Source organism: Meles meles, chromosome 11 (assembly GCF_922984935.1).
Source record: "Meles meles chromosome 11, mMelMel3.1 paternal haplotype, whole genome shotgun sequence".
NCBI lineage: Eukaryota > Metazoa > Chordata > Mammalia > Carnivora > Mustelidae > Meles > Meles meles.
Window position 1 is genome coordinate 1,272,345 of NC_060076.1, and position 16,666 is coordinate 1,289,010.

The following is a 16,666-nucleotide window of genomic DNA, read 5'->3' on the forward strand; positions in this document are numbered from 1 at the left end:
GTAACTGAAGTAATATTGACGTGTTGATCTCCCCAGAGCAGCCCTGCCCTCCCGCCCGAGCGGCCGAGGTTGAGATGCAGGCTCTGTCCCCAGCTGCCGAGTGCTAGGGACCGCGGCGGCCCTGCAGCCACAAGAGGTGGCCTGCGTGGGCTCCAGGAACTCTATGTGCATTCACGTCTGAGACCTACGAAGCTACGGCACGGGCCCCGCAGCACTCCGCATCCAGCCCCACACCCGCGGGACCCAGTGCTCCACCGCCTCCCAGCAAGCTCCGGGCTTTGCTCCCCGACCGGCCGCCAAGTCTGAGAACCCTGCCTCCCGTCCTGTGCGCTCGGATGCATCTTAAAGGAAAGGACGAGAGACCTCGTGATACCGGTCCAAGAGGATGCCCCTTGGAGACAGCTCGCTTGCCCACGTCCAACCCTGTTCTAGGGCCGCTGCTGACTGAGACACCCCGTCCTCATGACGGTGAAGGGAAACACTGTGCTGAGGAAAACGCTCCTCGAAGCCAACCAGGGGCTCCTGCCCTGCCCCGGGGCCCATGGGGAGGCTGGGAGGGGCCATGGGCCCGGTGGCCTCTGTGGGGAGACGGTCAGGCACTGACCGACTATGACTGCTCACCTCCGGGAGCGCAGGATGGAAGGAAGAGCGCTAACCCACTCCCCTGGCCCCGTCGGCCTGGAACTTTCCTGTGAGCCACCAGCTTCTAGCCACACTGAGGGCAGACCTTTACTCCACTGAGTAGCCTAGTCAACAGCGAAGAACCAGAAGCTCGATGACGTTAAACGTGTTCAAATTTAAAAGAAGAGTCCCATGGTTTGCACCATTTATGAATCTTTGCACTAAACTCACACCCGAAGAAACACGCTGCACCCACCGCCCGGTTGGCCTCTAGCGGAAGAGCCGGTAGGTTCTGGGCAGGCGCCCGTCTCTGCTGGACAGCGCCGCCTGGATGTGCTCGTAGGTGGGCAGGTCACTCAGATCGCCCAGGGCGGCCACCGCGGGCTTCCTGCGGAGCATCTGCGAGGCAGCTCTCCGGATGTCCTCTGGTTTCACGTTGCCTGGCACAGGGGACAAAAGGACCTCAGGAGAGTGGCCGCCTCCTGCACGGACCCCATCTCTGTGTGTGGTTGCAGCCAGGGAACGGCCCCGGGGGTCCGAGGCTGGGCTGCGGACTCCAGACTCCAGAGGGTCCAGATTCCGCTGCGAGGAAATGACTGGTGAGAGGCTGAGGTCAGGGAGGTTTCCTTGGTGAAGGGGGAAGTACCAATGGTTTTGAAGGATTTTCAAATGCGAGTCGGGTCAGTTCCCAGAGCAGCCGACACCCCCGTGAGGGAACAGCTCTGTCTGCACAGCGGCCCCGGGGAGAGGCTGCAGGGAAGAAGCACCGCCGCCCGGAGCTCCGTAGGGCGGACGGTCACACACGCAGCCTTCCGAGGCGGGACCTGGGGCCTCGGCATGCCTGGGAACACTGTGACCAGTGATGCGGTGCTGCTACGGAGGACGAGGCCTTAGGGACAGCGGCCTGCCGATGGCCCGCCGCCGCCTGAGGGCTGCCCGAGGCAGGGTAAGGATGCAGCTCGTGTGCACGAGCCCCGGGAGCTGCCACGATGTCACCACAGAACCACCATCCCAACCCCTGTGGCCTCATGGACCCTCTGAGGAGCTGATGCAGTGTGGGCACACTCGTCCCCCAAAGCGGGAGGGACGCACAGAGGAAACTCAAGGACTTCCTGCACATCACTCCCAGGAGGCCATGGCGACCTCGGTGCAAGTCACAGAAGGAGCGCCCCGTGAGCCACGTGTGGAGCGTCTCTATCCGTCACCTCACCGAGTGTGCCCAGGAGCCCCGTGCGGTGGCCACGGCCCCTCTGTGAGGCCCTGGAAGCCGGAGTCGTGGGGCTCGGCTCTCAGGGATGGGAGGCGGGGCCGGCCCAGGGTGAGGGCTCAGGGGCGCGAGAGCCACAGGTCAGCAGGGCCATGCGGGCCCCCGGGAGGGCCGGGAGGGAGCCCGATCGGGCCAGCGGGACGGTACTCACGGATGAGCGCGCACAGCTCGTGCGGCAGCTTCCTGGAGCGCGTGGCCAGCACCTGCCTCCCCACGTCCTCGAAGATCACAGGCCTGGACTCCAGGTTCATCATGAGCATGGACATGAGCTGCGTCTTGGCCCGCTCCAGCTCCGCCTGAGACGCAAGCCCCCGCCCCACGCGTCAGCTCGCGACGGCTCCCGCGCCGTCGCCCCGCGCCCCCGGGCGGCTCCGAGGGCACCAGCTAGATCTACCATGGCCTGGCCTCGAGCCGCGGAGCACGTGAGACCGACAACACCATGACTCCGGCAAGTTCCGCTCCCAGCGCTCTGCCAGACACCACAGTGGTGACAGGCGGGGCGGCCGCGCGCTGGGAGACAGAGCCGAGATCCTGTGCGGTCGTCTCCGCCAGGACTCCCGATTCCCCACGGCTTCTTCCCACTCTTCCGGCTGCGGGCAAACACGTAACCCTTTTACCCCGGACTCGCTCCATTTCACCGGCAAGTCATTTCCTAACAGACCGCCAACGGAGGCTCAACGTGAGTTTTTTAAATACATGCTTTTAAAATGAGTTTTCTGAAATATGCTTTTATTAGAAACGACTTTTTTTCCCTGACTAGAAAGGGGACCACGTGATTATTGCAAAAAGCACAGACTGAGCAGGAAAGATCCGCGGGGGAAGGCTGTCACCCAGCCTCGCGGGCACTCGGGCCACGCGCTGGGGCTCTCCGCCCGAGCACAGAACCTGCTTATTCGTGCCAGCGCTGGCCCAGCAAGAAACAAGATCTCTAAATGCGTAAAGTGACAAAAACTAACCCCCAAAAAACAAGGAAACAAAGACGTAGGTTAAAATGCAAAGCGGGAGCTCAGCGCCTGGTGAGCTCGGCTCACCCGGCTCTATCCACAGAGCACGTGGCTCTCGGTCTCGGGGCCGTGAGTGAGCTCCAGCCCGTGAGCTCCAGCCCCACGCTGTGGAGACTACTTCAAAAATGAAATCTTTAAAGACACAACCAAACCAAACCAAAAAAGCAAAATAAGAAATTCACTGGAAGTGAGGGGAGAGCCTGAGAACCACCCGAAGGTTGGTTCATCCAGTGTGATGTGGCTTTAATTCACATGGTCCTGCAGGGTGGCCAGACACACGAGACCGCTCGGCCTTACTCCTTCTGGCAAAGCCGAAGGAGACCCCAGGCCAGGCAGGTGTGAGCAGGCCCAGGACGGGTGAGGCAGCAGCTGTTCTTGGTGCTGAGAACAGGGAGCAGAGGGGGTAGCTCGGCTGTGGGCCTGGGCCACCCCGGGGGCTGTACTGTTCTGGCTGAGATGCCGGCGGGGCTGGGAGCATGGAGGACCGGCCAGCCACCCCCTCCCCCCCAACGTGCTCTAACCTGCTGACGCCGCGGGGACGTCTGGAGATGGCTCTGTGCTGTACTTACCACATCCACGGTTCCAGCCATTAAAATAAATTCCTTCGTGAGGATCTCTACCATTTCTCGAACCTTTAAGAAAGAGGGCGCAGATGAAGAGTGTGATCCAGACCCAAGAGCCTCTCTTCCAACTCAGATGAAACGCCCGAGAGCCCGGCTCTGTGTCCTGACTCAAGCTGCACAGAGAGCGGAGGCCGCCAGCTTCGGGCCCAGCCCTCACCTGCCGGGGGTCGGCGCTGGCGTGCACGCACAGCAGGCCCGTGTCCTCGTAACTGTGGTGGTACGAGGTCGCGTTGTACATCCAGTGGTGCCTGCGAGGGACAGGACAAGGCAGTGGCACAGTGCAGAAGTGCCCTGCTGGGCCTGATGGCCCGGGGACAGCCGGTGAAAGCAAGTCAAGCTACCTGTTGAGCACGTTGAGGTAGAGCCTGGTGAACATGCCTTTGCCAGGCCCGCCCGCGGAGAAGGAGCCGCCGCCTCCCATCATCATGTTGAGAACGGCGAAGGGGATGAAATCCTCCTCCTGCGGGAGATGTGAGGGCAGAACTCGGCCAGGGGTGACGCCAGGCTCCCCGACGTGGTGGGCCCCGGGTGAAACTTACCAGGAAGGAACAGCTCTCCAGTCCGATCATGATGTGCGTGAGCTCGGGGAACGGGGCGGGGCCCAGGCTGACGTTGGACATGTCTCTTTCCAGCTACAAGCAGAGAGTGAACAGTGTGCCCACACGGAAAACAAGCGAGCCTCAAAAGCCTCTCAGGTCAGGTCAGCCTAAAGATGCTCCTTGGGACACCTGCGTGGTTTAGCTGAGTGTCCAACTTTTGATCTCAAGGTTGTGAGTTCAAGCCCCACACAGGGCTCCATGCTGGGCGTGGAGCCTACTTTAAAAAAACAAACAGAACAAAGCAAAAGACCCCACGATGGTTCTACAGAAACCGTGGGTGTCACTACGTTCCTTCAGACACAGAAACAGTCCTGTAGCCTTCCACGGGAGCTAGACTCGTTTTTTTTTTTAAAGATCTTATTTATTTACTGTGGGGGTGGGGGGAGGGTGAGAGAGAGCGCACAGAGGGAGAGGGAGAAGCAGACGCCTACTAAGCAGGGGACCCGATGTAGGGCTCGATCCTGGGACCACGACCCGAGCCAAAGGCTGACACTTAACCAACTGAGCCACCCCAGGGCCCCTAAACTCCTTCTTAACAAGCTCTCAGCTTTGAGCAAGAACACGTCCTGCTCCAACCCCAGAACGTGTGTTGTGGTAAAGCCACGAACGTGTGGCTAATTCTAACACCGGCGCGACGAAGCTGAGAACACGCCAAAAACAGAAACTAAACGACACACACCCCCCCACCTCGAGTCACCTTGACCATGCCTCCAGTGTACTGTGCTACTGATCTGTCCACGTCCACAGCCTTCGCACACCCCCAGGCTGGCCGGGCTCCCAGGAGGTGCTTTCTGGCACATTCCACCAGGTGCTCGTGCTCCACGCCCACCCCTGCCAGCACCATGCGGTCGGGGGTGTAGTAGTTTCTCAGGTAGGAATGAAGCACTTCTCGATCGATCTTCGCTATGTTTTCTGTGGGGCAGAAACGGTGGAGGCCAACTGTGTTTTCCTGATAAGCAGCCTAACAAAAGAAGGGAGAAACACGGTGACAGAGAGACCAGGGCCCGGTCTCCCCCTCAGCGGGGTCTGCCATGACACCAGCTGTGACCGGAAGGGCCCGGGGGAGCTTCGCTTTGCTAGCTTGGCAGGAACAGTTTCGTGTGTTTATAAAAGCAGTAAAATCTCTCTCCAGAACGAAGCCTCAAAAAAAAGAAAAATACGAAAAACAAAAACCCGAAAAGCACGTCAACTAAAATGCTCATTCTGGAAATGGATGACGATCCTGTCCAAGAGTGAGGACATGAAGAACAAGCAGGAGTTGCTGGTGTGGGAAAGACAGAGCTTCTGTCCATGCCTGCAGGACGGCAGACGCGCCTGCCCGACCCTGCTGGTGCGGGGCCGGGGCGGAGGGCACCGATGCGGAGGCGGGTGCTTATGGGTGCTCTAGTACCTCGTGAATCATCTCCGTGAGCAGCGGTTCCGGGTCAGGCCGCATGTTAAGGTCCTCCAGCTCAAACTGGACAGCCATTCGTGTCATCTCTATTTCCTCATCTGCAGGGAACCCAGACAAGGCTCAGACCGCACGAGCCAGGAAAGAAATGGCGCTGGCCCCACGCCACCAGGCTGGGCCAAGGGTCATCGGCAGGCAGGCACCGGTATCTCCTTGGCCTTTGTCTGGGTGGACCTGGGGTGCTTGCGTGATGAGGGGATCAGCAGCACGGGGCAGGGCCCAGAGACATTGGGCCTCTTCTCTGGCTCAGCCGTGAGGCAGGTACCTGGACCAGCCCCAAACCCCGGCTTCTCAGGAGAGGCACTCAGGCCCCTGACCCGTCTGCCCCAAAGAACAGGGCAGGAAGGTATTTACAAAAGAGGCACCACCCAGCATGGAAGTGGCCACTTCATTAGCTCGTTGGAGCAAGTACTAGAAGGACTAGAAGGCCAGGCTGATGGGGCCCACTCCGGCCCACCACGGGCACAAAATTCAAGGTCCTGCCACCACCAAGCCAAGGAAGGGGATGGACACAGGGACGTGGAAGCTTCCGGTCACACCGGCCCAGAGCTTACAGACAGTCTGAGGGGTGCCTGGGTGGCTCAGTTGCTAAGCGTCTGCCTTCGGCTCAGGTCACAATCCTAGGGTCCTAGAATGGAGCCCCACATCGGACTCCCTGCTCGGCGGGAAGCCTGCTTCTCCCTCTCCCACTCCCCATGCTTGTGTTCCCGCTCTCGCTGTCTCTGTCATAAATAAATAAAATCTTCCCGGGGCACCTGGCTGGCTCCGTCAGAGCAGCGCGCAACTCCCGATCGCAGGTTGTGAGCTCCAGCACCATGCTGGGTGTAAAAATGACTTAAATGAATAAATAAAAACTTAGAAAAAAGAAAAGGAAAAACCTAATTTAACTGCAAATGTCAAAAAGGCACAGAATTACACCAAAGTACTAAGCACGAAGCTCTTTCCCGACGACCAGCGTTATTTCAAGGAAATCGTGCCAAGCCACCGGCTCCCCCCCGGGCCCAGCTCCCAGCCCCGTCAGGCCGCCCAGGGCCCACCTGTGAGTCTGGGGTGCAGGACCACGTCAGCCAGCAAGCCAACCACCGTGTCCAGGCCCTGAGAATCCGCAGACACGGCATACATGGTGGTGTCCCTGGAAAGCAGCAATGACACCAGGCACCGACGTGAGCACAGGCGCAGACCAACGGGGGCTGTTCCCTGCCCCCCGCACGGAGGACCCGCACACACTCACTACGTCCCATCTTACACTGCGACTGCCAGCACGCGCCGCAGTGACAGCAGCTGTCTAGCCAAGACGGACAGGAGCCGTTCTGAGACATTTCCACGCACACAGGACCCCTGCCACGGGGAGCCCTTTTACCCCGTGCTTCCTGAGCACCTGCTGCCCCGACCCACCGGTCAACGTGCAGTGCGCACGGCCTTACCCGGCCGACAGAGCCACCCGTGGCAGACAAACGCCACGTGCCCCATCCACTGCACCTCTACGCCTGCGTGCTGGCTGCATACTGGATCTCCCTGTTCCCCAAAAGCCCGCTGCCTCTTCCCAGCTGAGCCTCTCCCATGCTGTCCTGGGCGGCCTCCTCCCCTCAGCTGCTTTGGCAAACTCCTTCCGCACCAGTCCATGATGAGCCTGCCACCGCTCCTTTCCAGACTCCACACCAGGTGGGCTGCCCGCCCCGTGCTTCCACCTGTCGTGCTTGTGGCTCTCGTGTCTGTCACCTGCGGGGCGGCGCTCTGCCAGATACGTGAGCGCACGGAGACGGGGCCTGTGTTCCTAGTGCCCAGCTGGCAGTCTCTGGGGACTACCTGGCTCTCCAGCGTGCTCTCTGCTCTAAACCATGCTGCCTACATGCTTCCCCTCACAAGTTCTCCACCCAGCCCGGCCCAGGCCAGGCTCCCTCCTCACCACTAAGCCCCACAGCCTCTCCGGGGTGGGTGTCAGTGGGACTCTGACCAAGGGTAAGAACCACAGCTGCACGTGGGTCCGATGCGACCCGCATACCTCGACGTCTGGCAGTCACAAATGCCCCCGTGCTCTTCCAACGTCAGCAGAATTTCATCTTTACTGTCAAACCGATCTGTCGACTAGTAGAAATAAATACGTAAACCTCAGTACTCGATCCAAACCAACCTCAAATCCGTCCTTTGAGAAAAAACATTTGTTTACTTTAAAAACATAGGAAATCCAATTATCTCTTAACCTAAAAATCTTTCAGTAGAATTACCTTACCAGCTTAGCCGCTTGTTAAAATAACCACTTTAAAGAATATAGAAACGATAGATCTTCTCAAATATAGTCTCAAAGATTACAGATAGGACACTGACCGAAAATGCCAATTTTTCCAAAAAGTGAGCAATTCCACTAAGATATTTTGCTTCGTATCTTGATCCTGAATTAATAAGAACTGGCGATAAAAAGAAAATGCACACGTTAAACCAAATATTGAAAAGACTGGATTTAAGAGAAACCCTGAAGACGGACGGTGGTCAGACAGGCTGACCTAATTACACGAGGACGCCGGTGTGTCCACCACCCGGGCTAGGTCCCAGCGGCCGCACACCATGCCCACACTGACGCGGTTGTGTGCTTCACGTGTGCAGTGGGAAAGGGTGAGGTTTCTAGGAAGGCAGAAAGGGGAAAAGCCCACCACCAGTGCGGCAGTTCATGGTTTGCAGCCGCGGCTTTCAGGCCCTCTGCTGTCCTCCCCCTCCCCCGCCCCGCCCCTGAGCACAACTTGGGACAGTGCGTGAAGCTCAACAGGCGTGGGGCATGGAGACCAACGGGATGCCGCGCCACACCAAACAGTACTTACCTCCTACTGTGCAAAATTGCCCGAATTTGTTTTGGGAGGCCACACGAAGCCCATTCTCCAGCGTGGTGACTTTGGTTTCAAACTTTTCCTGCCCATCGACCGTAGCAAACACAGGCTCAGGCACGCCGGGCAAGGGGGACGAGAGCGGGACGCGGGGGTAGGCGCTGCCGCTGCTGAACCCTCTGCGTGCAGGGGCTCCGGACCTAAACAGAGCAGTCGCGCCCTTACACAGACCCGAGACCCCGAGCCTGGGGTGGCCATCTGGGCACAGGCGGTCTCGTTCCATCCACACTAACACCCGTGCCCCTTTCCGCAGGTGTTTCCACACCCCCGGAGACCACACGCAGGAGTGATGATCACCGCTGCTGGCTGCGAATCCCGGCTCCGCCCCAGGGCCTTGTGGCAAGTTGGCCACGTCTTTGGGCCTCAACTGCCGTCTCTTGTACAGCAGCGACCGCCCCGCACTCTGCACCGAGCTGTGCGGGGCAAACCTCCCTCTCAGCCCCACGGGTGCAAACAGAAGTCAGACCCCCCCTGAGCCCGCCCAGAAGCCCTGCTCGGTGCGGACTCCAGCTCTCTCCCCGGGTCACGCCTTCCAGCGCTCGCCTCCACCCCCGCGAGGCCCCGGCCGGGAACACACTGGGTTCCCCAGCCCCGACGCTCCCGACCTTCCCGTTCGGCCCGGCCGGCACTCGCCGGCGCTTCTCTCACCCCTCGTCTGCCGGCGTGGGCCGCCGCGCGCGCCTCCGAAGTCACACTCCCCGGCTGCCCCCGCCCGACACCGCCCGCCTCCGGCTGGAAGCGTTCGCGCGACCGCTCCGCCCGCGCTCCCGCAGCGCCCGCCCGCACGGAGGGCCGCCCCCAGCGGTGTCCGGGTGGACGTGCCCGCGGCCAGGAAGGCGGGAGAGCGAGTGACGGGCGGAGAAAGCGCGACGGCCCGAGGCCCCGAGGCCCCGCGCGCTCGGCCTCACAAGGGGGCCCGCGGCAGGGCCGGGCCGGGCGGAGATGACACGTGGCCTCCGGCGGGCCCCATGGGCCCGGGAGGACAGGGCGGGAGAGGGCCCGGCGGCCCGGGAGAGGCCGGGCGAATGGGGCTCGGGGCCCGGACCCGGGGGCCCCGCCACGGAAGCGGCCTCCGCGCCTCGGACACAGGGCCGGGGTCCCGAAGCCCGAGCCCGAGCCAGCGGCGCCGCGTCTGCGCGTGGGGAAGCCAGAGGCTGAGCGTCCGGACCGACGCCCGCCGCCCCGACCCCCGGCCGGCCCCCGGCGCGACCCCGACTCACCTCAGCCGCGAGCGGCGCCACGAGCCGGAGCCGCGCAGCAGCAGCCGCGCCGTCGCCAGGACCATAGCCGCCATCTTGGGCCTCCGCCCCCTGCTTCTGTCGTCACTTCCGGGCCCGCCCCCGACGCCCCGCCCCTACGGCGCCGGCCCGCGGAGTTCGGGCGCGCGCTTCCGGTGCCGGGAGCGGAAGCCGCGGCGAGAGGCTGGGAGTGGCGGCCGGGCGGCGGGCGACGGGGGCGGGCGACTCGGGCCGCGGCCGGGCCGGAGCCGGGGCCATGGGGCCGCCGCTGCCGGGCTAGGGAGGGCCGGCGCCGCCGGGCCCGCGGCGATGGCGGGCTACACGCGCCGCCCGGGCGTCCCCCCGCTGTCGCGAGCCCGGAGCCTCGTCATTCCGGACGGTGAGCGGCCGGGCCGGGCTGCGGGGCCGAGCCCGCCGGGCCCCGGGGCCGCCCCCGCCCCCGCCGCGCCGGGCCGGGCTGCAGGTGAGGCGGGCCGCGGGGCGCGCGGCCAATCGCTGTCGTTGTTGTTGCAGCCCCCGCGTTCTCTGAGCGCCGGTCGTGTCTGCCCCAGCTAGACTGTGAGCGCCCCCGTGGCGGGGGCCTGGACTCCCACTTCCTCGGCATTCGGCCGACGTTTATGTGCTATGTGCCCAGCCCGGTGCTAGCTTCCGTGGGAGACACAGGTGAGACGCCAGCCTCAGGGAGCCCCCCGCCGGCGGCCCGTAGGGACTCGCGGGAGCCCAGCTGGCTCCCGACCCAGCGACGGGCGCCCGGTGCCGCTGAGTGCCGGCCCCTCCCCGCACAGACCCTCCCAGTGTAGGATGGTAAGTGCCCAGAGAGAGGTACGCCCCGGGGGGCACCGTCAACCACCCCCTTCCAGGAGAGGTGGGGGACGCGGGACAATGTCCGGCTTTAGTCCGGGGTTCCTCTCCCCGGAGCAGCCCCACGGCAGGGCGCCCAGGGTGAGGGGCGAGCCTTTGGGTGGGGTCTCATCGGGACGTCCCGGGAGAGTGGCAGTCTGTGAGGGTGTGTTCAGAAGGCAGCACGGGGCAGAGGAGGACACGCAGCCACACTGGCCATCCGAGCCTACTGGGAGCTTTTTCTGAAACACACGAGCCGGGGCCCGTGGAAGCCACAGCGCCTCCGCCAGCAGGAGCCGGGGCTGGTGTTTGAGCAGTTCCCCGGCCTGTGGCAGTCACTGCGACGGAGACCCTGTGTTGGAAAGCAGTTGTCACAGAGGCCTCTGTGATCACGTCAAGGCGATGACCTCTCTTTGCAGATTTTGGCTACGGAAAGGGGAAATGTACTAAGCAAGGTCTGCCAGGAGCCCAAGAGACACATTTCGGAGGTAGGGTGGCTGGGCGGTCCTCTCGTTTTCCCTCTGCCCAGCACAAAGTGCCAAGCAGGTGCCTCACGGCGGGTTGTCGGTCTGACAGCGTGCAGTTAGTGTGCCAAGTGGCGGAGGAGTCCCACAGACTCAGACTTAACCCCAGTGCAGAAAGGGCGTGGCTACGAGGACAGATGAGTCTGATGTGCCGGGCGGGAGAGATGTGGGAAGGCACGCCACAGGGGTCTGAAGAGGCAGCACCGGCTAGAAAAACGGGAGTCAGCTCTACCCAAGGTTGGCGCCTGGGCTCAGGTGGTCGTTGCTGGTTAGGGATGAGGAGAGCGGGAAGGAGGTGGGGAAAGAGAGAAAGAAAGGAAAATGGGTGAGCAGGGTTCCTCAAGCTGGCTGCACTGTTGGAACTCCTGGACGGCCCCCGGCGCGATTCTACCCCAGGTAACTACCTGAGTCCGTGGGAGTGGTCTCCATGGGCAGCAAGGAGCAGGAGCCAGGGGTTAGGAGTGGGGAGGAGAATTCTTAACTAAAACTCTACCCCCGATACGGGGTTCAAACTCATACCCCAGCATGAAGAGTCACCGGTCCTACTGCCTGAGCCAGCCAGGCACGCCAGGAAGGAGGTTCAGAATGCGGAAGGACCTCTGTTTTATTGACTAGGTGCTTCACTTCCTAGCGTCGCTGAGTTCTGGTGGGATGAGGGTGGTGGTCCTGATTTTAGATGTGGTCGTGTTCTTGAAAAATTAACAGGGAAGTTTCTTTTCGATCGCTTTTGGGAGACTTTTTGCCATTGTGTCGTGTTATACTGTTTCAGACGATAAACTCGAAGACTTCGCGGAGGCCAACCCGTTCTCCTTCAAAGAGTTTCTAAAAACCAAGAACCTCAGCTTGTCAGGAGAGGATCCAGGCAACAACAGAATTTATTCAAAGGTAGATCCAAGGCGTCGTCTGCGATGACTACACAGAGAAACGTCCAGAGGACATCTCTCTTCCGACGTGGGAGACGCTGAAGGAGCTGGGGGGGCACGGGGAGCCGGCATCTAACGCTGATGGGAAACTCGGGTGGAGAAGCTGCCGGGACCCTTCCCGGCTCTCCTCTTTCCTGGTAGACAGGACGGGGCTGTTCTTTCCACTGCCTCGGAAGACAGGCTTCCAGCAGCTTCTGGGTCTGAGCTGTGCCTCCCCGGCTGTTTTCTTTAGGAAGCCACGAGACACACACTGGGACTTGGCCGCAACTCCCCAACCTCCCAGACCGTGGGGTATGGCCTGGAATATCAGCAGCCATTTTTTGAAGACCCCACGGGGGCTGGCGATCTTCTGGACGAGGACGAAGACGAGGATGAGGACGACGGGTGGAACGGAGCCTACTTGCCGTCCACTGTGGAGCAGACCCGCCCCTCAGGGGTCGCCGCTAGCACGTCACCCTGCAGCACATACATCTCCTTTTTCTCCACCCCGTCGGAGCTGGTGGGGCCTGAGACCCTGCCCCCGTGGACACTGAGCGACTCTGAGTCTCGCGCCTCTCCGCCAGGGAGCCCCAGCATGGACTTCGCGGCCCATGGAGAGTCCCTGGGGGACAGGCATCTCCGGACACTGCAGATTAGCTACGAAGCAGTAAGTGAGGGACTCCGAGTGGCGCCACGTGTCCAAGTGGCGAATTCGCAGATGACCGGAGCCTGCCGGTGGCCTTGGTGGCCTGGGGTCTTGGCACCAAGGACCAGACGGTCTGCGGTGCGGCCATCCACTAGAGTCCCTGTGCGGCGGCGCCCCACGTTGATGGATTCCATGGGCGCCATGCCATCGGCAGAGCCGTGTGCAGGGCGGTGGGCTGCGGCCCCGCTGGGGCAGGAGCCTCGGAGACCCTCGCAGATCCCCCCCTCAGGAAAGGGTCCACTTCAGGCATCAGCTCAAGGATGTCTCGCTGTGTTCTGAGTAGGAGAAACGTGTACAGAAGAGATTACCACTTAGAAGAAGGTCAGGAGTAAAATCGGCGTCTGTGATCCTAGGCCTTTAAAGGGAGAGCGGTCCGCTCCTGGTTGTCCTCCTCTCCAGAAGACTCGCTTATCGAGAAGTTGCAGAGCCGGTTTGCAGAAATGCAGCCTCCTTTTGAGTGAGACACAGAGTTTCTAATAGGGGTTTTCTTTCTCTGTAGTTGAAAGATGAAAACTCGAAACTGAGAAGAAAGCTGACGGAGATCCAGAGCTTCTCTGAGACTCAAACAGAAATGTACGTACGCCCTGAGTCAGCGCTGCCTTCAGAATGCCGGCGAGCGCGCCCCTCTGTCTGCTGCCCGGGCCGGGGCGCCGGGGTGGGACCACACTCAGCTTTCTCTGTCCGCGGGTCGTCTGTGTCACACACGCTCCTCGTGTTCTGAGCGAAAGCTCAGACCCGGACGCCGCGCCCCCGCCGGCCGCGCTTGCTGAGAGCGGCAGGGCCATGGGTCGCTGGCCTCGCGGTAGTCAGCCACCCGCCCCACCGAGTCGCCTCTACGACGCATTCGGACAACGAGCTGCGTGGGTGACCGCAGCCTGGTCTTCTCTGTCCCAGGGTGAGAACACTGGAGCGAAAGCTGGAAGCGAAAATGATCAAGGAGGAAAGCGACTACCGCGATCTGGAGTCCGTGGTCCAGCAGGTGGAGCAGAACCTGGAGCTGATGACGGTACGGGGCCAGGAGGGCGCGCGGGCCTAGTGGCACGGGCCGCGTCCGGTCCTCCGCCGTCAGCCCGCAGAGGTGCGGTGCGAGCCGGAGGCCCCTGGGTGGGGGCGGAGGGCCTCCTTCACTCTGTTTCCGCGTCTTGCTGCGTTACATGGTGCTGGTGCTTTTTTGTTTCTCTTTTGTTGGGACAGAAACGGGCTATGAAGGCAGAAAATCATGTCATGAAGCTGAAACAGGAGATCAGCTTGCTCCAGGTGCGTGGCCAGCACGGGCACAGGGTCTGGGAGCCTCCCCAGCAGCGCTGGCTCGCGCAGTCCGGCCCTGCCGGCTCTCCCCCTGCCCGGTCCTCCCGGCCCTGTTTGCTCTGCTCAGCAGCAGGGTGCTGGGCACGGGCTGCATTGTCCGGGACGGCATGGGGCCCCGCACGAACTTCCCGATTCTGTGGAGGAGGGCTGAGGGTGGTCCCAAGGACGGGGGAAGCCCCGGTCCCTGGGGAGCCCCCTCAGTAGACGCCTGCTGCGGGGGCCGGCCCATGTCCGCTCACTGCCTGTGCCTGTGGCCGCCAAACCGCCTCACTGCTCTCGCCGCCGCAGGCACAGGTGTCCAACTTCAAGCGTGAGAACGAAGCCTTGCGCTCTGGCCAGGGCGCCAGCCTGGCGGTGGTCAAGCAGAACACCGACGTGGCCTTGCAGAACCTCCGTGTTGTCATGAACAATGCCCACTCCTCAATAAAGTGAGTGCAGGGGGGTGCCGAGGGTGCTGGGCACGGGCAGGGTGAGACTGAGATGGCCGGTGGGCCTGCAGGGAAGCGGGGTCCTCAGCTCAGTGTTTGAAAGCACGACCACACTGGGCACAGCGGACACGGCTCTGGGAGCAGACGTGCACTTGTGGGTGCTGTTAACCTTGAGGTTGCACCGGGTGTGCCCGGCTAGCAGGCGCTTGGACCGTCTACGCGGTAAGCGGTTTTTACCGGAGCGCTGACATCACACAGGTCGGAGTCCCAGCTCCGTCACCTGCCAGACACTCTGTTCTGCATGGAGAGGAATAACAGTGTTTCCCTCTCGTCGTAAGAGGTTCTGCAAGGCCACGTAAGAAGCAGATGAGTTTGTCGGAGACCCCCCCGGAGATGGCCGCTGCGGTCGCTCCCCGTGGGTGCCCCCTCTGCCTGCCCCAGGGCCGGGCCCCGCTGGGGAGGAGCGGCGGCCGCCGGAGTCTGCTTTCCCCTCAGGGGCTGCTTTCTGGCTTCTGTCGGGGCTGTTGTCAGAGAGTCGTGGTCGCGGGCCCCTAACATCCACGTTTCTGTTTCAGGCAGCTGGTTTCAGGAGCTGAAACGTTGAATCTTGTTGCCGAAATCCTTAAATCTATAGACAGAATTTCTGAAATTAAAGATGAGGAGGAGTCTTGAGAACCCTGACGTGCTTCTAGGCCGCAGCCCCGCTCACAGCCGGACATCTCTACTCACCAGATTTGGAAATGCCATTGTGTCTTCAAATATGTCGTGCTCGCCCGTAGTAAAGCAGCGTATCATGACCTGCGAGGTGTGAGCAGCCTCTGCAGGGAGAAGCAGTCCCTGTGTGAGAGCCGCACCGGCTTCTCTGCAGCCCTTCGGGGGGCTTGAGCTCCTGCTACTTCCCGGACTAATGCTCTATCGGAAGACGTTTCTATAAAAGCCAGTGATTTTTTGAAGTCACTAAACCTGAAAACCACAGGAACGAGCGTCTTCCCTTGTCATTTCGGGATGTTAATTATGAGTCGGTTGCTCGTCCTTAATTTCGACAGGAGAGAAGCAGGGAAGCCGCAGTCAGTAGCTGCTGCTTCCAAAGGCCTAGGGTCCCGCAACCTTCCTTGGGGCCCCGCCCACTCGGAGTCCAGTCTTCCGGCCGTGGGCCTGTCTGCGGTGGGAGACCTGAGCGCTGAGGCCCCATGGGGGGGGGGGTGCTGGGTCACCCAGGCGGGCCACTGTGTGCAGCCATCTAAGTGCACCTCTGTGCCACGGGGCGGGTTTGAAAAAGTGCTTTGGCTGGAGGGTTTCGATACGTGTTTCAGGGGGTTTATATCATGACGTTTAGGCTTCAGGAGTTCAGAGTACAGAGCCTCCCTGTGTTGGCACAAGGCCCTCCACGGTGCCTTTCCAACCGCTTTGCCACATAGGGCGGGCAGAACATGCACTACGTGCCTTCTTGCCTATTTTTCTGTAGATGTTATTTTTCTAAATAAATTTCCTTTTTGCCTCCTTTTCAAATTGACACCTTTTCTATTTAATAAACTAAAACTATGAACTGTCCCTATTTTTCTGACTCGGGTCTTGATGCTTGAGAAGCACGGTATTGCCTTCTGACATTAGGGCACGCACCTTGTCTGGGGGCGATGTGTGCTGGTACATTAAGCATTAATCCGTGGCCTGTGGGGTCAAGGGTAGACTCCCACCACGCTGCCCGGGCCCGACCACGGCGGCCCCACGCCAGAAGCCAGAGCTGCGTGTTTTGGAGCCGGCTCGGTTGGAACCTCGTGGCGAGCGCCCCTCAGTCGGCGGCTGAGCTTTGGGAAGCATCACCGCCGCGCTCCGGCCTGCGGGGAGAAGCGGGTTCGCGGCGCTGGCGTCAGGGGCAAAGTGCCAGGGGGAGGTTCTCTTCTGGGTGTGCAAGGGGTCCGGGCGCTATGAAAACCGGCCCTGACCTCTTGCCCCGGCAAGGGCAGGCAGAGGGGCCGCGGGAAGCGCGGAGTCCCCTCCCGCAGCGCTCCGGCCGCAGGCTAGCTTGTGCGCACGGCCCGCGGCGGCCCGTTCGTCCAGTCTGGCGCTCGGGCGTCCCTGACCCTGACCCTGACCCTGACCCTGCTCTGTCCACCCGGGGAAGGCGCACTCCCCGTTTCCAGCGGACCGGGCTGAGCCCCGGAGACGCCGCTCAGACGGGGGGTGGCGCCCCGCCCCGCACACGCCCCCAGGAGGAGCCGCCGCAGGCTGGCCGCGCCGGGCTCGGGCCGCCCCCTGACCGCCTAGAGGTCCGCGCGGGGC

The 16,666-nt window shown here is 61.8% G+C and overlaps 2 protein-coding genes across 4 annotated transcripts; one reads left to right on the top strand and one right to left on the bottom strand.

Moving 5' to 3' along the window:
• Positions 1 to 812: 812 nt before the first annotated feature.
• PMPCA (peptidase, mitochondrial processing subunit alpha) lies at positions 813 to 9,755 on the bottom strand. Of its 2 annotated transcripts, XM_046023888.1 has the most exons (14): positions 9,661 to 9,755; positions 8,378 to 8,580; positions 7,890 to 7,969; positions 7,567 to 7,649; positions 6,602 to 6,696; positions 5,505 to 5,605; positions 4,812 to 5,075; positions 4,055 to 4,147; positions 3,857 to 3,975; positions 3,673 to 3,763; positions 3,462 to 3,524; positions 2,283 to 2,478; positions 2,040 to 2,184; positions 813 to 1,061 (listed from the first exon to the last, which is right to left on the bottom strand). In XM_046023888.1, exons 1-14 carry the CDS (start codon positions 9,732 to 9,734, stop codon positions 974 to 976), a joined length of 1,695 nt encoding a protein of 564 aa, XP_045879844.1. In that variant the 5' UTR covers positions 9,735 to 9,755; the 3' UTR covers positions 813 to 973. The 2 variants fall into 2 exon arrangements, with proteins under 2 accessions (XP_045879844.1, XP_045879845.1); XM_046023889.1 differs by lacking the exon at positions 2,283 to 2,478.
• An 86-nt stretch (positions 9,756 to 9,841) lies between these two features.
• ENTR1 (endosome associated trafficking regulator 1) lies at positions 9,842 to 15,941 on the top strand. 2 transcript variants are annotated; one of them, XM_046023890.1, is made up of 10 exons: positions 9,842 to 10,057; positions 10,192 to 10,341; positions 10,938 to 11,006; positions 11,812 to 11,927; positions 12,198 to 12,611; positions 13,150 to 13,223; positions 13,545 to 13,656; positions 13,845 to 13,907; positions 14,247 to 14,386; positions 14,962 to 15,941. In XM_046023890.1, the coding sequence occupies exons 1-10, from the start codon at positions 9,988 to 9,990 to the stop codon at positions 15,056 to 15,058; spliced, it is 1,305 nt and encodes a 434-aa protein (XP_045879846.1). In that variant the 5' UTR covers positions 9,842 to 9,987; the 3' UTR covers positions 15,059 to 15,941. The 2 variants fall into 2 exon arrangements, with proteins under 2 accessions (XP_045879846.1, XP_045879847.1); XM_046023891.1 differs by lacking the exon at positions 10,192 to 10,341 and having other exon boundaries at positions 9,842 to 10,141.
• Positions 15,942 to 16,666: the final 725 nt, after the last annotated feature.